The 18976-nt window shown below is 36.1% G+C and overlaps 1 protein-coding gene across 8 annotated transcripts in view; it reads left to right on the forward strand.

Moving 5' to 3' along the window:
• SPATA7 (spermatogenesis associated 7) overlaps positions 1–18976 on the forward strand; it is a 58588-nt gene that overhangs the window by 37274 nt on the left and 2338 nt on the right. For all 8 annotated transcript variants that reach the window (XM_077123254.1, XM_077123257.1, XM_077123255.1 and 5 more), the window contains 5 exons: positions 1409–1887; positions 3064–3130; positions 6661–6776; positions 9100–9153; positions 10552–10629. In XM_077123254.1, the coding sequence (XP_076979369.1) occupies positions 1409–1887; positions 3064–3130; positions 6661–6776; positions 9100–9153; positions 10552–10629 (794 nt within the window). The remainder of the gene's footprint in view (positions 1–1408; positions 1888–3063; positions 3131–6660; positions 6777–9099; positions 9154–10551; positions 10630–18976) is intronic.

Here is an 18976-nt window from a genome sequence, read left to right on the forward strand (position 1 = left end):
CTTGCTCTAAGTAATTTTACCCGGTGTTGGGAGTGAATTAGGTAGCAGTTGGAAAGAAAATGTTTGACTTATTTTAGGCCAGTCATAATATCCAGTTATCTCCATTTTCCTTATTCAAACTAATACTTATATTGTCTGATTTATCCATTACCACAGGAGTTAAAATGAGTTTAATTTTCCCAATGCTGCAAAAAAATCTAAGTTTACATAATTTTCAAATTAGTATTTTAAATAGATAGTATGATGTAATACTAAAGAGCAGAAGCTCAGCCAGGGTTAAAATCTGTGAGACCCTGTGTCTCAGTTTCTTAATCTATAAAATAGAGATAATTGTATAAATACCCCAGAAGTTTATGTGAGGCTTAAATGACTTAATACTTGTAAATTAGAACCATCCTTTGCACTTAGTAAGTACTCTATACTTAATTAGCAGTGATAGAAGTTCTTGGTAGTATTAATCCTCTTTTATTCTACTCAGTGGCAAGAACAGTACCTTGCACACAGGATGCTTTCTGCTTTGCCTTACTCATCTTACTCATCTTCCTCTCTTTTTTCCCCACATAAGTTTGTAGGACAGATAGATCTAATAAATCTGAGGCACAACCCTCAATTTCTGGTCCATTTAACTTCCCCCTCTACTAAATAAAATGCCTCTGAATTTTATAAAGAGTACATAGGTGCACATAAAGTGTGAAATCATAAGCAAGATATCATGTGCACCTTCAGTCTGTAAGAGAATAAATTATGATCTAAATTTTTAGACCTTATGGACACCCTGAAGAAATAGTTCTCCAAATGGTAAATTAAATAAATAGAGCAGTCCAAAATGCTCCCTTTTCAAAGTTTTACCTCTTTATGAGAAGTTGAGAAACATGAAATTTTTATGGAATAGATATTTATTATTTTAAAATATCAGTTACTTAAATCAGGGCTCCATACTTTGTGAGAAGTTCCTTTTAGTTTCTTCAAAGCCTTGAAGTCACAGAGAAACCACTGACACTGAAGCCTCTGATGATAACAAAACGGGAAGGTGAGGATACGGCCACCAGCAGTGGTTGAAAAAGGGTTGGTGCTCACAGTTGGTTTGAAAACTTCCAGATAAAGCTGAAATCTCTCGATAGATCTCAGCACACAAGTTCGAGACCCTAGATATAGATCTGTGTTATTAATCATTCTTTTACAGTCAGAAAGGAAAATGATTGCTATTAATTATATTTAGAATTATATCCTTATGTCTTAATATTTCAAAAATTTGATCAGAACTTCATTTAGTATGGTAACATCTTCAGCAACATGTAAGTTAATTTTATAGACCCCTGAGGTGACCATTTTTTATGTATAATTTGGAGATCCCCAATTATATGAATTTGTAAATTGAATTGATGACTTTCAAACCAAATGTTCTTAGCCTTCAGGGGAACCACAAGAGAAGGATGATGTGTTAATAAGAGAAGTAAATGAATTTCCATCCTTTGCAAGGTCACCGGTACTTTCTGCAGAGAGACTACTACAACTAGGTCTACCTAAATCCAGTAAAGTTCTCGTGAATGGTTCTGAGAAGAAATCCAGTTCTTCCCTCTCCAGTGTGGATTACACAGGCTCTGGGCCCAGAAAACCATGCTCTGGGACTATATACGGCAAAGGGACAAGGAACGCATTCCCAAATTCCAACCGGTTTCAGTTAGTTATTTCAAAAGCACCCAGTGGGGATCTTTTGGATAAACATTCTGAACTCTTTTCTAACAAACAATTACCATTTACACCACGCACTTTAAAAACAGAAGCAAAATCTTTCCTGTCTCAGTATCGATATTATACACCTGCCAAAAGAAAAAAAGATTTTACAGATCAGCGGATAGAAGCTGAAACCCAGACCGAATTGAGCAGGTATGGTACATCAACACCCAATAGTAAATACTTCAGGATATGATAAAAATTAAGTATTATTCCTTATCATTTACCTTAGGTACTATATTTAAGGTCTGGAAGTATAAACCCTTTTGATTGGAAGGAGATTTATGTGACTTTTCCTCTTGCATATTATCTTTAAAACCATAAGAATAGTACAAAAAAATAAACTTGTTAGATATTAAACTTTCAAGCTCTTTCTAAATATGAATGTTATTTATTTTAATGCATTGTTTAAATATGGTACTAGACCTTTTGTATGTTTTTAAATACTATACATTTTTTCAGAACATCCTTAAAATGTTATCAGACAGCATTTGTGTAAATATGTCTAGATTCATGTTAGAAACAGCAGAACAGTGGGCTAGGAAGGGAAAAAAAACAGTCATTTATGCAACTGCTTCTGGGTCACCCTTCCTGCCTTCAGTCCCAGTCATGTATTGTCTAGCAGTAATTCCCTGGGAATAATTTATACAACTGAGGTAATTTCTGGAAATTAAGTATAATTGTACTTTACAATGTTTTCATGTACAATAGTGCCTGGCAATTGTAAATGTTCAGTAAAAGATTGCCAAATGAATAAGGAAACAAACAAATCTTGTGTTGTGTTAACTGATTGTATTTGTGATTGTTTTTCCTAGTGTTACAGGAACAAATACTTATCAGTTACTAGGTTTTAGTTATTTTGGAAAGTAAAAAAAATAAGAAAAATTAAAATTAACATTCTCTTCTCTGGATGTAGACAAAGATATATCTATAGATAAGCTATAGATAACTAATATCAGAGTAGTTTGCATGCATTTAATCAAACAATTAAGAAATTGAGTCAAGGATAGAACTTGTCAAGTGGGGGAGAGATGAGGAAAACAATTATATCCTTTTTGATTATATTTATAATTGCTTGTGAAGGGAGTATTTCCCATTTTCCTAGTCCTATTCTGCCAACTGAAATCTTGCTGGTATTCAACAAAGGAAAAAGAAACATACAGAATCCAAACCATATCTATTTCCAGATTATATTTTTAGAAATTACAAATTTTATATGAATAGATTGATCTCATTTTCTTATTTTTTCTAGACAATAAAGCTCATATTATATTATATAAAGCTTTATATTTTAAAGGCTTAACAGTAATTTCTTTTAAAATATTACAGCTTTAAATCTGATTTTGAGACAACTGAGACCAAGAGTTTGACAGATTCTGAAGTAAACGTAAAACAGGTAATAAAAATGAGATCTTTTTGTGATGCCATATTGGAATTACAGATGCTTTAACTTAAATAGAATATGTATAACTATTTGGAGTCTGTGTTTTTGTATAATTATGAGGACTGTGAAGAATAATCTCTCGTATTATTATAATAAGAATAATAAGAATAACAAGAATAATCTCTTATATTATAATAAAATAATATAACTAGTCTACAGAAGTTTCCTATTTATAAATGGTTATAGCACTCTGCAAATGGCAAGATGAATCTTGCTCAATCTGGGAAATCATTTAATAGCATCTTTTCTGTATGGTTGATTGACTGGCTGGATAGATAGATGGATGAACAAATACCTAAATATTGTTTTCAAAGATGAGCATTTGATCACTGAAGGTGCCAACAAAGTTGTGCAGAATACTTGATTTTTATGCCTGTACTCTTTTAAAGAATTACCACCAATTACTGAGAGTATATGTTTTACAAGAACAAATAAATATCTTTCTCACTTTACTTTTTCTTGATAGTAAAGCTCTTTCAATATTTTTATGTTAAAGGTTTAGCAATTTTTTCCTTTAAATTATTACAGTTTTAATCTGATTTCAAGACAAACTGACCTTTTTTATTTTTATTTTTGGACATCATCACACACTTATGTCCTAATTTAAATTTAGTGTTTGTAAAAGTGATTTGTCCCAAGGACGTCTGGGAAGATGGCAGAATAAAATAGTTCACTCCTGCTCCATGGAACAACTGGAGAAATGACAGAAAAATGACCAGGACAGCAGATTCAGGGAGGAGTGACCTGAGAGGATCTACTTACACTACATAGAGAGATTCTGGATAAAAAAAGCTGAGGAATTGGGATACAGAGAATAGGATGAGTGGACTTGGTCGTGACTCTACCCGGGAGAAGAGGCCATATCCAGGAAAGTGCCTGCCTCCTCAGCTTGCTTGGGAAATCAGGCCCCTCAGCTCCATGAAGCTCCCTTCGGGCACCAGAAGCTAGCAAACTTCCTTTCCCTGCTCATAGAGACCAAGAGCTAGCGCACAGAGCCTACCGCTCCCCTTTCCGTACAGAGGCCTGGAATCCTCTACAGTCCACTGACAGGGAGGTGAGGGGATGAGGAAGCAAGCCACTGTGCCATGCTTCATGCCACGCCTAGCCAGGAGCATTTCCAGGTTGGCCATGGACGGGGCAGCTGAAATACCCAGTCCCACAGCCCAGCATCATCCCAAACAGGGCCACCAGTGCCACTGGGCCCACAATGGAATCTCCACTGAGGTGCATGCTGCACACCTCCCAGCAGAGTCACCATGGCCCGCCCTGATATTTCTTTTAATCTCCAGCGTTTGGGAGCAGCTAGAAGGACAGCCTGAAATTGTAGAACGTAACCCATACCAGACTCTGAAATCTGTTCTGTAACTATTTGTTACAATATAATTTGAAATTTATTGCTTTTGTGTATAGGTATTATATTTCACAATAAAAAGTGTTCTTAAAAAATGAGGCACAGGGGGACACGGTGGCTCAGCAGGCAGAGTTCTTGCCTGCCATGCCGGAGAGCTGGGTTCGATTCGCAGTGCCAGCCCATGTTAAAAAAAAAAATGAGGCACAAGGAGTACTGTGTGGAAAATGGTGCTATGTGTCTCCCGCCTTGAAACTGAGAAGTTAGGATTTAAGGGATGATTATGATTACTGAATGTTTTATATAGATATTCCTTTTTACCTTCTAATATATTAGAGTAGACAAAGGGAAGTATCTGGAAAATTTGAATTGTAATCCAACTCCCTTGATCTCTGACAATGATTGTAGAGCCTTTATATCTTGTTCCCTTGTGATTGTAAAATCCTTATGACTAACCTTCACTTGTACCCATTTATCCAGTTTTTCAACTTTTGAGTTTTAGAATCACTAAAGACAGTCCCTAATGTTTATTTATGAAGGGTTTTTGGTCAGCCCAGAACTAATCCACCCCAACTCCAAAATTATCTTGATAACTGAGACTGGGCCTGCCTGACGTGCTCTCTGGCTTAGACTTTAATGTATAAGTCACCCGTACCTCATCACACCCATCGTCATATTAAGGCTGCCATTTTCTATCATACATTCTTTGACTAAGTATGTAATCAATCTGGGCATGCTCAATAATTAAATCTCCTCTGATTACATCATCTGGGGCCATTGTACTCATTATCGTAAAACCTGCCCATCTTTTAATGTTGTAATACTATCAGAATTCCTGCAGTTCAGAGAGACAGATTTTTTAATCAATAGACTATCTGATCACCTACTTCATTCCTAGTAATAAACTTTCTCTCTTTGAAAAAAAAAGTGATTTTTCCCTATTAAAATTTCAAACAAGACCAGAAGAATAAAGTGTACCCCCACTCAACTTCCTTTTTCCCTTCTGAAAATGGGTAGAAGGTTGCAGTTTTATGTCTCAATACTTAATAGCTATTTAATGTAAGGAACTACCACTTAAGGACCAAGGACAAATGACATGTGCTCTGAGAGCCGAGTTTCCTCATCTAGAAAAACTTACCTTGTAGGGTCATTGGGAGGAATAAATGATGTCGATAAAGTGTAAGTACTAATAAATTAATGGCTATACTCATTACTTAATTTAACTTGTATGGTCAATTTAGTTTGTCACCTTAAGTATATGGAATCTTGAAAGGGCGTGAGATCTTGTTAGCTTGTAAAGATTAGTGTGATGCCCTGATATATTCCATAGTAATTTGGGCAGTGAATTAAAGAGTGTTTGCAAAGTCCCCTTGGGGGACTGGGAAGAAAGGAAGAAATATTCAACTTCCCCATCTGGGGACAACCAAACCATAGGCTGAGCCCTCAGTCTTGGGTTTTGCCCATAGGAAACTTATTCCTGCAAAGGAGAAGCTAAGCCTAATGATAATTATGCCTAAGAGTCACCTCCTACCTCAGAGAACCTCTTGTTGCTCAGATGTGGCCTCTCTCTAAGCCAACTCGGTAGATGAACTTACTGCCTTCCCCCTACGTGGAACATGACTCCCAGGGGTGTAAATCTCCCTGGCTGTGTGGGACAGAACTCCCAGGATGAACTGGAACCCAGCATGATGGAACTGAGAAAGCCTTCTTGACTAAAAGGGAGAAGAGGGAAATGAGACAAAGTAAAGTCTCAGTAGCTGAGAGATTTCAAACAAAGTTGAGAGGTTATCCTGGAGGTTATTCTTAATGTATTATATAGATATCCCTTTTTAGTTTATAATGTATTGGCTGGAGGAAAGTACTTCAAATTGTTGAGCTGTGTTCCAGTAAAATTAAAAAAATAATAATTTAAGAACAAAGAAGTTGTTTTATCTTTAAACAAGTTTTTTTTTAAAAAATATAGTAATTGGATGGCAGAATGATTCTAAAATACCCTTGTATCATAATAATATCAATTATTTTAACTCCTGGAGGTCTCACTTCTCTTTCCTTGCCTGTTATGCAATTTGCTATTTTTAATTTCTGCTTTCATGTCGTACTTTTGAAGCAAAATATTTATTTTTCTCATTACCAGACACCTAAATGTATAACATGTGATACCAAAGAAAAAATAACCCCTTCACCTTTACAAGGGCCTAGCTTGACGTGGGACAAGATTAAAGATGGTACTCTTCAGCATTCCTCATCAAGGTAAACACTCATAGGAGAAATAATTTTAACATCTTTAATTGCTTTCTTGTAGAACAGACATATAGTATGTGCAACATAAGTACTATTTTAATTATATACTGTAACTTTTTCTTTTCAATGTCACGCAACAATGGCACTGTTAGTTTTACTAAGGAAAATTTACAAAGTAAGTGCTCAATAAAAGTCCAGATGCATCAGTCATGCTTATCCATTACTAAAGGAAAAAGATACAATTAGCTTGAATTATTTGTAACCACTGTTCATATAAAAGATTTTTCCCAAGACCAGTCATCTGCAATGATGCTAACCAGTTTACATGCCACAAATAATACTGAGGAAGCTTTCTAATTTGAGAAGTCATAATTTTTTATTTTGAATATTTGTAGTATGGTGATGCTTCATCTATCCATGCTCTGTAGAGACACCTTTATAAAAACTACTCATCATGTTTAGTAATTCTGGGATACTGAGTCTAAACAAAAATGATAGGTTTGCAGGTGGTAAAACACCTAAAAGATGATAGTTTTTATATATCAAAATACATTTCAAGGATCAGGAATTGGATATGAAATAAAGGAGACAATAGAAAGGAAAGATTAGGGATTAAAAAGAGCATGGAGTTTGTTCATATAAAACTTATCCCCGCGAAGAATAGGCTACTTAAAATTAGGCCTAAGAGTCACCTCCAGAGAACCTCTTTTGTTGCTCAGATGTGGCCTCTCTCTCTCAGTCAACATGACAAGCAAACTCATTGCTCTCCCCCCTCTCTACATGGGCAATGTGGGACAGAAATCCTAAAATGGGCTGGGACTCAGTATCAAGGAATTGAGAAAACCTTCTCGACCAAAAGAGGGAAGAGAGAAACAAAATAAAGTGCCAATGGCTGAGAGATTCCAAACAGAGTCAAGAGATTATCCTGGAGGTTATTCTTATGCATTATATAGATATCCCTTTTTAGTTAAGGTATAATGGAGAGGCTGGAGGGAAGTGCCTGAAAATGTAGAGCTGTGTTCCTGTAGCGATGTTTCTTGAAGATGATTGTATAATGATATAGCTTTTACAATGTGACTATGTGATTGGGAAAACCTTGTCTGATGCTCCTTTTATCTACCTTATGGACAGATGAGTAAAACATGGATTAAAAATAAATAATAGAGGGAACAAATGTTAAAATAAATTTAGTAGATTGAAATGCTAGTGATAATGAAAGGGAGTGTTAAGGGGTATGGAAAACAAATAGGGTAAACAAAGGCTAAAATATATTGGGTAGATGGAAATACTAGCAATCAGTGAGAAGGAGGGGTAAGGGGTATGGTATGTATGAGTTTTTCCCTTTTTTCTTTTTATTTCTTTTTCTGAGTTGATGCAAATGTTCTAAGAAATGATCATGGTGATGAATATACAACTATGTGATGATATTGTGAGTTACTGATTATATACCAAGAATGGAATGATCATATGGTAAGAATGTTCATGTTTATATGTTATGTTTAAAAATAATAATGATTAAAAAATTAAAATAAAAAAAAAGAGCAACAATGATGTGTTAGTTAGCAGTTCAGAAAGCAATTTCAAATCATTCCATGGGTCCAGCTCCTCCCTCCGGCCTTTTTCTAGGAAGATCTCACCTCTAAGGCTACATGGAAAGTCTTTGCTAAGTTCTCTGTCATTGAAATTCATGGGACTTCAGTGTTCATACGCTACTCTTGAGCCAGCCTTCAATGAATGTAAAGAATGATCTAAAGAAAGGAATATTTATCTTTTCTATAAGCTTCTAAAAATAAAGTGAAATAATTGAGTATACCTGAACAGAAAGCTTGGAATTGACTAACAGTGAATAACTGAATAGTAACAAAATTTACCATAATGACCAAGCTTACAAAAAATTTTCAGAGGGAAATATACCTGTTCTAGCATTAGGTATATGATAACTTACTCAAATTGTCATTGTTTATACTAGGCAAGTGACATGATGTAGTGAAAAAAAAAAAAGGAATGTGAATTTCTAATTAAAAAACTAGCTAAAAATCTATCTTTGCTACTTTTAGTAACTTTGTGGTGACTTTACTTTTAATAATTAATGTGTACCTTTTAGTAAGTAACATGTGACCTTGGCAGCTCTGATCCTCAGCGGGCTCCTTAGTAAATGGAAAAAATAATACCTACCTAAAGTACCTGACAGGACTGTTTTGAAGATAAACTAAGTCATGGATATAAAAATGCTTACTAAATTCTAAAATGTACTAATACTAATGTATATTATTGAGCATTCATTGTGAGCCAGCCATTGTTTCACTTGCATATTTTAATTTTCTTTTCCCAGGACAGTATCTCAGTATTCCCTGCAGTCTTCTTTAAGGAGAAAAATCCACTCTGAGTAAGACCTTTTTTACCTCCCCATTTTGCTTTTTGGGAATCAAGAATTAAGAATCCTACAAGTCATCATTAAATAAGTCAGGATTGATCACTAACCTCTCTTACAATCATCTTTGGAGAAAATGACCAGAATTTTCTGAAATAATTATTTATCCCTTCTTTTTTATTCCCAGTAGAAATTTGTTCCTAAGTTAATAATACCTGATATTTTCTTAATAGTTAGTACCCATAATCCTTATTTATTATTACAAATAAAAATAATAAAATAAAGAATAGTAAAGAACAGTCTTAGAGAAATACAGACTTTTGGTAGCTCAGTATACTCTTCCTAGATGTTTGTAACATTACCAGTTCTTTGCAGATGTCATATGCCTAGGTTTTAATTAAGCTATTTTTTTAGGAACAGTAATCTATTTTATAGACCTTCATTTATCCCCAAACCTGTTGTTTAAATATCGGTGTGCACGAATCAGATTGAAAGTGTAACTTTTTATTTGACATTTAATCTGTCTTATTTGCTTATTATCAACTCCTCCCCTTATATTTATTCAGTAGTTGAATAGTTACTTGCTATTTACATTTTCTGTTCACTAATTTCAACTAATTAAAATCAAACTTAACAGGGTGATGCAATGGTGGCTCAGTGGCAGAATTCTCACCTGCCGTGCTGGAGAACCAGGTTCAATTCTCAGAGCCTGTCCATGCCGAAAAAAAAAATCAAACTTAACAATAATAATGCTATTTTTCAGTAGCCACTAAAAGATTGGTCTCATAAAATAATATAATATAGAAATGTCCAAGTAATTAAAAATTAACATTATCATCATGTACACGCAGATATTCCTTTTAGAAGTTTTTTCCTCCTCTCCAAACATTTTGAGGAAAAAATACATTTTTTCCCCTTAAGGAATTTCCTAACTTTAAAACAAGACACTCTCCTTGAAGTGGAAAGGATTTCATAGTTAAAGTTCCTCTTTCTCTGAACAGCTTTCTTTTTCTCCTTCCTGCAAGTACCATGGAGAATGGCTCACTCCTCTGCTTGCTAGACATGACAGGAGCCAGGAGGAATTCAAAACATTAATCAAAACATTTGCTCCAAAGAGATCACATTTGATTGCCACTTTCCTTTGGTTGCTCTGCTTGTTTTGTTTAATCCCTGTGTATTTTTTACTACAGACATGATATTCTGTGATATTATATATTCTCGTTTTTAGTAAATATTCTTGCATAATTTGAGAAGATAGACATATGTTCATTTTTATAATATTCCCCTTAATGACATGAAGAGATAGAAGTATGGAATAGTAAAGACAGATATTTCCAGTTAGGTACTCATGTTTCCTATAATTTTTCACAGTCAGCAATAACTTTTATGTTGTATATTGTCTTGTCTTCACAGTGAAGAAGAATTGTTGTATCTGAATTTCATTGAAGATATAACAGATGACATTTTGAAACTTGGTTTATTTTCAAACAGGTTAGACATTTTTAATTGTATTGTGTTTGAAGTGGTGTTAGGGTTCTCCATCTGCTATTTCTGAAAAGTTATTTCACATAGTAGATGAAATGAGAAATTACATTACCTTTTGAAGGGACCATGTTCTTGTAATTGATAGCTAACTAAGGAATGTTTAACTCATACTCTAAGGCAGGTTCACAGTTGGGGAAGTTATAGAAAAGAACAGAGATTTTATTTACATACATTTTCTACCTTTTGTTTGTAACAGAGTAATAATATAAACTAAATTTTTAATCTTTGCTTGCAAAGCTCCGTAATCCCATTTCACTACCTGAAACTATCGTGAAAATCAGAAGTATTCTTATTAAACCTGTTACTGGTAATAGATCTAGTAATATGAGAATAAATTAAAGCTAGGTTTACAGACTCTACAGGAAATGGAAAGTTTACAGAACCAGATTAAGTATTTCATTCCTTAAGAAAACTATGTGATCTGGCATCTGGCTTCAGCATTTGTGCATCTAAAATTCATTTGTTTCAAAGGCGGGGCCAAGATGGCGGCTTAGTGAGCTGTGGAATTTAGTTCATCCTCCAGAGCAGCTAGTAAATAGCCAGAAACAGTACAGAACAACTGTTGGGGCCATGTCAGTGACCGTACACACAATGTACCCCAGTCTGGACAAGCTGGACCAGCTGCGATCCCACCCAGAACGATGAGTTCTCCAAGCCACAGTGGGTGGCACCCCTCCCCCACAGGCTGCTTCCCAGAGACTACCAGCAGCAGGGGCTGAGCACAACCAAGCTCCAATTAACAAATTTGAGTGAAATTATTTAACAAATTCTGACTACTAAAAGTAGGCTCCTAGCTCAGCTGAACCTCAAGTAAAAGCTGAGGTTGCTGGTTTTTGCCCTGGTGCAGAGTGGGCAGGACTGACAGAAAAAGGAAAAAAGGCTTAAAAAAAACAAACAAACCAGGTTTTTGGGTATTGGACAGCACATAATACTTGAAATACTTGAAAGGGTCTGGACCCTGAAGGAAAGGAGAGGGCATGTAGGACCTGGAGATACACAAAGCAACATACCAACTTAAGCTCTTGATTGACAAACCCAAGGAGCAGGGGTCCTGCTCTGAAAAGGATTTTTCTTTTTCTTTTTTGTGGCTGTGTTCCTAAAGCTTGACTACTCTTTGGGTACAGCTGCAGGGCTTCTGAGGCTCCAGCTGCCCCAGGCATAGGCAGAATTAGGCTTGTTTGTTTGTCTGTCTGTAGCTTGTGCCTTCCCCAGGAGAGGGGTGGGGCCCAGCTAAAGTGGAATCACTCCCTCAAGAAATTCAGACTCCAGGGTCTGGGAAAGTGAAGCATTTAAAGCCAGCCTACAACCTCTCCTCTGTCTCAACCATCAGGGAGAGAGTCTGCTGAAGTTAAAGATACCACATCACCTTATGCTAGTGGGACCCGCAGGCAGGAAAATGCCACATACTGGGCAGAATAGGAAAAATGCAGAGTCCAGAGCTTCATAGGAAAGCCTTTCAACCTACTGGGTCTCACCCTCAGGGAAAACTGACACAGGTGACTCTTTTCTCCTGATAGGCCAGTTTGGTCTGGGGAAATCTGGCTATGGTCTTTAATACTGAAGTAGACCCTCCTAAAAGGAGGAAAAAAAGGCACCATACAGGCAGGGCAAGAAACAAGAAAACAAGAACTGAAAAATTCTGTTGTGTTAAATAAAACCTAAGCTAGAGGTCTAGAATAAGCTGCACTGAATGTCAAAGAACATATAGACAACAAAGTCGTCCAGCAAGAAAATCCAAGGTAAAAAAAAGTGAAAATAATCTCCAGAGTAAACCAATTAAGGTAATTAAATGCCTATATGCCAGCAAAAAATAATGAACGATACTAATAAAATTGAAGATATGCCCTAGTCAAAGGAACAAACCAACAATTCAGATGAGATGCAGGAGTTGAAACAATTAATTCAGAATGTTCAAACAGTCATAGAAAACCTCATCATAAATCAAATCATTGAATTGAGGGAAGATATAAAGAAGGCAAGGAATGAACAAAAAGAAGAAATAAAAAATCTGAAAAATCAAATCACAAAACTTAAGGGAATGAAAGGCACAGTAGAAGAGATTAAAAATCAATGGAAACCTATAATGTCAGGTTTCAAGAGACAGAAGATGGGATTAGTGAACTGAAGGACAGGACATCTGAAATCCGATAAGCAAAAGAAAATATAGGGAAAAGAATGGAAAAATATGAGCAGGGACTCAGAGAATTGAATGACAACATGAAGCACATGAATATACATGTTGTGGATGTCCCAGAAGAAGAAGAGAAGGGAAAAGGAGGGAAAAAAATTAATGGAGGAAGTTATCACTGAAAATTTCCTAACTCTTATGGAAGAGTTAAAATTACAGATTCAAGCAGTGCAGTGTATCCCAAACAGAATCCAAATAGATGTACTCCAACACACTTACTAATCAGAATGTCAGATGTCAAAGAGAAAGCGAGAATCTTGAAAGCAGCAAGAGAAAAGCAATCCATCACATACAAGGGAAGCCCAGTAAGACTATGCATAGATTTCTCAGTAGAACCATGGAGGCAAGAAGGCAGTGAGATGATATATTTAAGTTACTAAAAGAGAAAAACTGCCAACCAAAAATTCTATATCCGGCAAAATTGTCCTTCAGAAGTGAGGGGAAATTAAAACATTTTCAGACAAAAAAATCACTGAGAGAATTTGTGACCAGGAGATCAGCTCTGTAAGAAATACTAAAGGGCGCACTAGAGACAGATAGGAAAAAATAGCAGAGATAGATGTGGAGAAGAGTATAGAAATGAAGACTATCAGTAAAGGTAAAAAGAAGGAAAATTAGATATGACATATAAAATCCAAAAGGCAAAATGGTAGAAGAAAGTAGTGTCCGTAGAGTAATAACACTAAGTGTTAATGGATTAAACTCCCCAATCAAAAGACATAGACTGCAGAATGGATTAAAAAACAGGACCCATCTATATGCTGTCTACAGAAAACACATCTTAGATCCAAGGATAAACATAGGTTGAAAGTGAAAGGTTGGGAAAAGATATTTTATGCAAGTAACAATCAGAAAAGAGCAGGAGTAGCTATGCTAATATCCAACAAATTAGGCTTCGAATGTAAAACAGTTAAAAGAGACAAAGAAGGACATTATGTATTAATAAAAGGAGGAATTCAACAAGAAGACATAACAATCATAAATATTTATGCACTGAGCCAGAGTGCTCCAGAAAACATGAGGCAAACACTGAAAAGGGAAATAGACACATCTACCATAATAGTTGGAGACTTCGGTTCCCTGCTCTCATCAATGGACAGAACATCTAGACAGAGGATCAATAAAGAAACAGAATTTGAGTAATACAATAAACGAACTAGACTTAACAGACATTTATAGAACATTGCATCCCACAACAGCAGGATACACCTTTTTCTCAAGTGCTCATTGTTCATTGTCAAGGATAGACCATATGCTGGATCACAAAGCAAGTCTCAATAAATTTAAAAAGATTGAAACCCTACAAAACACTTTTCAGATCATAAAGGAATGAAGTTGGAAATCAGTAACAGGCAGAGGGCCAGAAAATTCACAAATACATGAAGGCTCAACAACACACACTTAAGCAACCAGTGGGTCAAGGAAGAAATAAGAGAAATCTTGTTCCTTGAAATGAAAACACAACATATCAAAATTTATGGGATGCAGCAAAGGTGGTGCTAAGAGGGAAATTTATTGCCCTACATGCCTATATCAAAAAAGAAGAAAGGGCAGGCCATGGTGGCTCAGCAGGCAGAGTTGTTGCCTGCCATGCCAGAGACCTGGGTTTGATTTCCATCGCCTGCCCCTGCATAAAAAAAAAAAGGCAAAAATTGAGGAATGTTCACTTGAAAGAACTAGAGAAAGAGCAGGAAACTAAACCCAAAGCAAGCAAAAGTAAAGAAATAACGAAGATTAGAACAGAAATAAATGAAATTGAGAGTTTGAAAACAATCAAGAAAATCAACAAAACCAGAAAGAAGCTGGTTCTATGAGAAAATCTATAAGATTGATGGACCCTTAGCAAGGTTGACAAAAAGAAGAGAGAGGATGCAAATAAATGAAATCAGAAATGAAGGAGGAGACATAACTACTGACCCCGCAGAAATAAAGGACATAATGAGGATACTATGAACAACTTTATGCTAATAAGCCTGACAATGTAGATGAAACGGACAACTTCCTAGAAAGGCATGAACAACTAACAATGACTCAAGAAGAAATAGACAGCCTCAACAAACCAATCACAAGTAAAGAAATGGAATTAGTCATTAAGAAGCTCCCAAAAGAGAAAAGTCCAGGACCATATGGCTTCACATGTGAATTCTACCGAACATTCAAAAAAGAATTAGTACCAATCCTGCTCAAACTCTTCAAAAAATTGAAGAGGAGGGAAGGCTATCTAACTCATTCTATGAAGCCAACATCACCCTCATACCAAAGCCAGACCAAGATACCACAAGAAAAGAAAATTATAGACCAGTCTCTCTAATGATTATGTGTTCTAGTTTTGCTAGCTGCCAGAATGCAATATACCAGAAACGGAATGGTTTTTAAAAAGGGGGACTTAATAAGTTGCTAGTTTACAGTTCTAGGCAGAGAAAATGTCCCAATTAAAACAGATCTATAGAAATGTCCAATCTAAGGCATCCAGGGAAAGATACTTTGGTTCAAGAAGGCCGATGAAGTTCTGGGTTTCTTTCTCAAGTGGAAGGGCACATGGTAAACACAGAGTTTCTCTCTTATCTGGAAAGGCATATCTGGAGAGGACCATGGTGAACATGGTCAGGGTTCCTCTTTCATCTGGAAGGGCACATGGCAAGCACAGCATTATCTGCTAGCTTCTCCTGGCTTTCTGTTTCATGAAGCTCCCTGGGAGGCATTTTCCTTCTTCATCTGCAAAGGTCACTGGCTGGTGGACTCTGCTTCTCATGGCTTTGTCATTCTGCTCTGCTCTCTCTGAATCACTCTCATTCTCCAAAATGTTTCCTCTTTTATAGGACTTCAGAAACTAATCAAGACCCACTCAAATGGGTGGTGACATGTCATCACCTAATCCAATTTAAGAGCCACTCTTGATTGGGTTACATCTCCAGGGAGATGATCTAATTACGGATTCAAACATGCAATATTGAATAGGGATTATTCTGTCTTTACGAAATGGGATTTTGATTAAAACTTGGCTTTTCTAGGGGACATGCATCCTTTCAAACCAGCACAATAAGGATGCAAAAAATCATCAACAAAATTCTTGCAAATCGAATCCAGCAACACATTAAAAGAATTATACACCATGACCAAGTAGGATTCATCCCAGGTATGCAAGGATGGTTCTTTCCCAGGTATGCAAGGATGGTTCAACATAAGAGAATCAATTAATGTAATACACCATATCAACAAATCAAAGCAGAAAAACCACATGATCATCTCGATTGATGCAGAAAAGGCATTTGACAAAATTCAACATCCTTTCTTGTTTAAAATGCTTCACAGTATAGGAATAGAGGGGAACTTTCTCAACATGATAAGGGGAATATAGGAAAAACCCAAAGCTAACATCTTCCTCAATAGGATAAAACTGAAAACTTTCCTCCTAAGATCAGGAACAAGATAAGGATGTCCACTGTCACCATTGTCATTCACCATTGTGTTAGAAGTTCTAGCCAGAGCGATTAGACAAGAAAAAGAAATACAAGGCATCAAAATTGTGAAGGAAGAAGTAAAACTCTCACTGTTCGCAGATGATATGATACTTTATGTTGAAAACCCAAAAAAATGGCACAGCAAAACTACTAGAGCTAATAAATGAGTACACCACAGTGGCAGGTTACAAGTTCAACACTCTAAAATCTGTAGTGTTACTATACATTAGTAATGAGCAATCTGAGAGGGAAGTAAAAAAAAAATTACAACTGCAACCAAAAGAATAAAATATTTAGAAATAAATTTAACTGAGGCTATGAAAGACCCATTCAAAGAAAACTACAAGAAATTGCTAGAAGAAATCACAGAAGACCTAAATAAATAGAAGGGCATACCGTGTTCATGGATTGGAAGACTAAATATAGTTAGATGTCAGTATTACCTAAATTGATTTATAGAGTCAATGCAGTACCAATTAAAATCCCAAAAGCTTACTTTTAAGAAATGGTAAAACCAATAACCAAATTTATCTGGAAGGGCAGGGTGCCCTGAATAGCTAAAGATATCCTGAGAAAGAAAAATGAAATCGGAGCTCTCACACTGTCTGACTGTAAGACATATTATGAAGCTACAGTGGTCAAAACAGCATGGTACTGGCATAAAGATATACTGACCAATGGAATCAAATAGAGTGTTCAGATATAGACCCTCTCATCTATGGACAATTGATCTTTGATAAAAGCAGTCAAGCCAAGTTACCTGGGACAGAACAGTTTCTTCAATAAATGGTGACTGGAGAACTGGATATCCACATGCAAAAGAATGAAAAAGGATCCATATCTCACACCCTATACAAAAATTAACTCAAAATGGATTAAAGACCTAAACATTAGATCTAAGACCATAAAACTTTCAGAGGAAAATGTAAGGAATTATCTTATAAATCTTATAATAGGAGGTGGTTTCCTAGATCTTACACCCAAAGCATGAGCATTGAAGAAAGAAGTAGATAAATGGGAACTCCTCAAAATTAAATATTTTCGTGCTCAAAGAACTTTGTCAAGAAAGTAAAAAGACAGCCTACACAATGGGAGACTGCTGTGAAAGGCAGTTTGGCAGTTCCTCAGGAAGCTAAGTATAGAATTACCATATGATCTGGCAATACCATTGCCAGATATCTATTCAGAGGACATGAGGGCAAGAACACAAATGGACATCTACACAGCATTATTTACAATTGCCAAGAGATGGAAACAGCCCAAATATCTATCAGCAGATGAGTGGCTAAACAAGCTGTGGCATATGATGGAATATTATACAGCTCTAAGACAGAAAAAATTATAAAGCATATAATAACATGGATGGACCTTGAGGACATTATGTGGAATAAGATTAGCGAGAAAAAAGGACAAATACTGAATGGTCTCACTGATACAAACTAATGTTAATGAATGAACTTGGAGAATTTCAGTTAAGAACAGAGGCCATCAAGGTATAGAAATAGGGTAGATTTTGGGTAACTGGAGCTGAAGAAATACAGATTGTACAACAGGACTGATTGTAAAAATTCAGGAATGTATAACACAATACTACTTAATTGTAGCACAATAATGTTAATACATTGAATGAAGCTGAATGTGAAAATGATAGAGGGAGGAGGGCTGGGGCACAAATGAAACCAGAAGGAAAGATAGACGATAAAGACTGAGATGGTATAATCTAGGAATGCCTAGAATGTACAACGATAGGAATTAAATGTATAAATTTAAAAATGTTTTTGCATGAGGAAGAACAAAGGAATGTCAGTACTTCAGGGTATTGAAAATAGATGGTAATTCATATCTTAAAACTTTAGCTTTTATATGAGACCAAAGAAAAAATGTGTATTTGGTACAAAATTTGTATTTTGACTAGTGCATTTTCTAATATAACTTATATGGGCCATTTAATTGAACACCTTAAGTACGTGGAATCTTGAATAGGGCATAAGATTTTGTAGTTTTGTCCAGAGTGATGCCCCAGTAAATCCCAGAGTGATTTGAACAGTGAATTAAAAAGTATCTGCAGGGTGGGCCACAGTGGCTCAGCAGGCAGAGTTCTTGCCTGCCATCCTGGAGACCCGGGTTTGATTCACAGTGCCTGCCCATGTGAAAAAAAAAAAAAGAAGAAGAAGAAAAGTATTTGCAAAGTCTCCTTTGGGGAATGATGAGAAAGAGGGAAAATTCACCTTCCCCATTTGGAGTATTCCTCATATTCTTGTAAACAGTGGGGACAACCAAATCAAATAGGCCAAGCCCTCAAACTTTGGATTTGTTCATATGAAACTTATCCCCGCAAAGAATAGACTAAGCCTACTTAAAATTAGGCCTAAGAGTCACCCCCAGGAACCTCTTGTTGCTCAGATGTGTCCTATCTCTCTCAGCTAAATGGCAAGCAAACCCACTGCCCTCCCCCTCTCTTTGTTGGACATGACTCCCGGGGTGTAAACCTCTCTGGCAACGTGGGACAGAGATCCTAGAATGATCTGGGACTCAGCATCAAGGGATTGAGAAAATCTTCTGGACGGAAAGGGGGAAGAGAGAAATGAGACAAAATAAAGTGTCAATGGCTGAGAGATTTCAAACAGAGTCAAGAGATTATCCT

Source organism: Tamandua tetradactyla, chromosome 12 (assembly GCF_023851605.1).
Source record: "Tamandua tetradactyla isolate mTamTet1 chromosome 12, mTamTet1.pri, whole genome shotgun sequence".
Taxonomy (NCBI): Eukaryota; Metazoa; Chordata; class Mammalia; order Pilosa; family Myrmecophagidae; genus Tamandua; species Tamandua tetradactyla.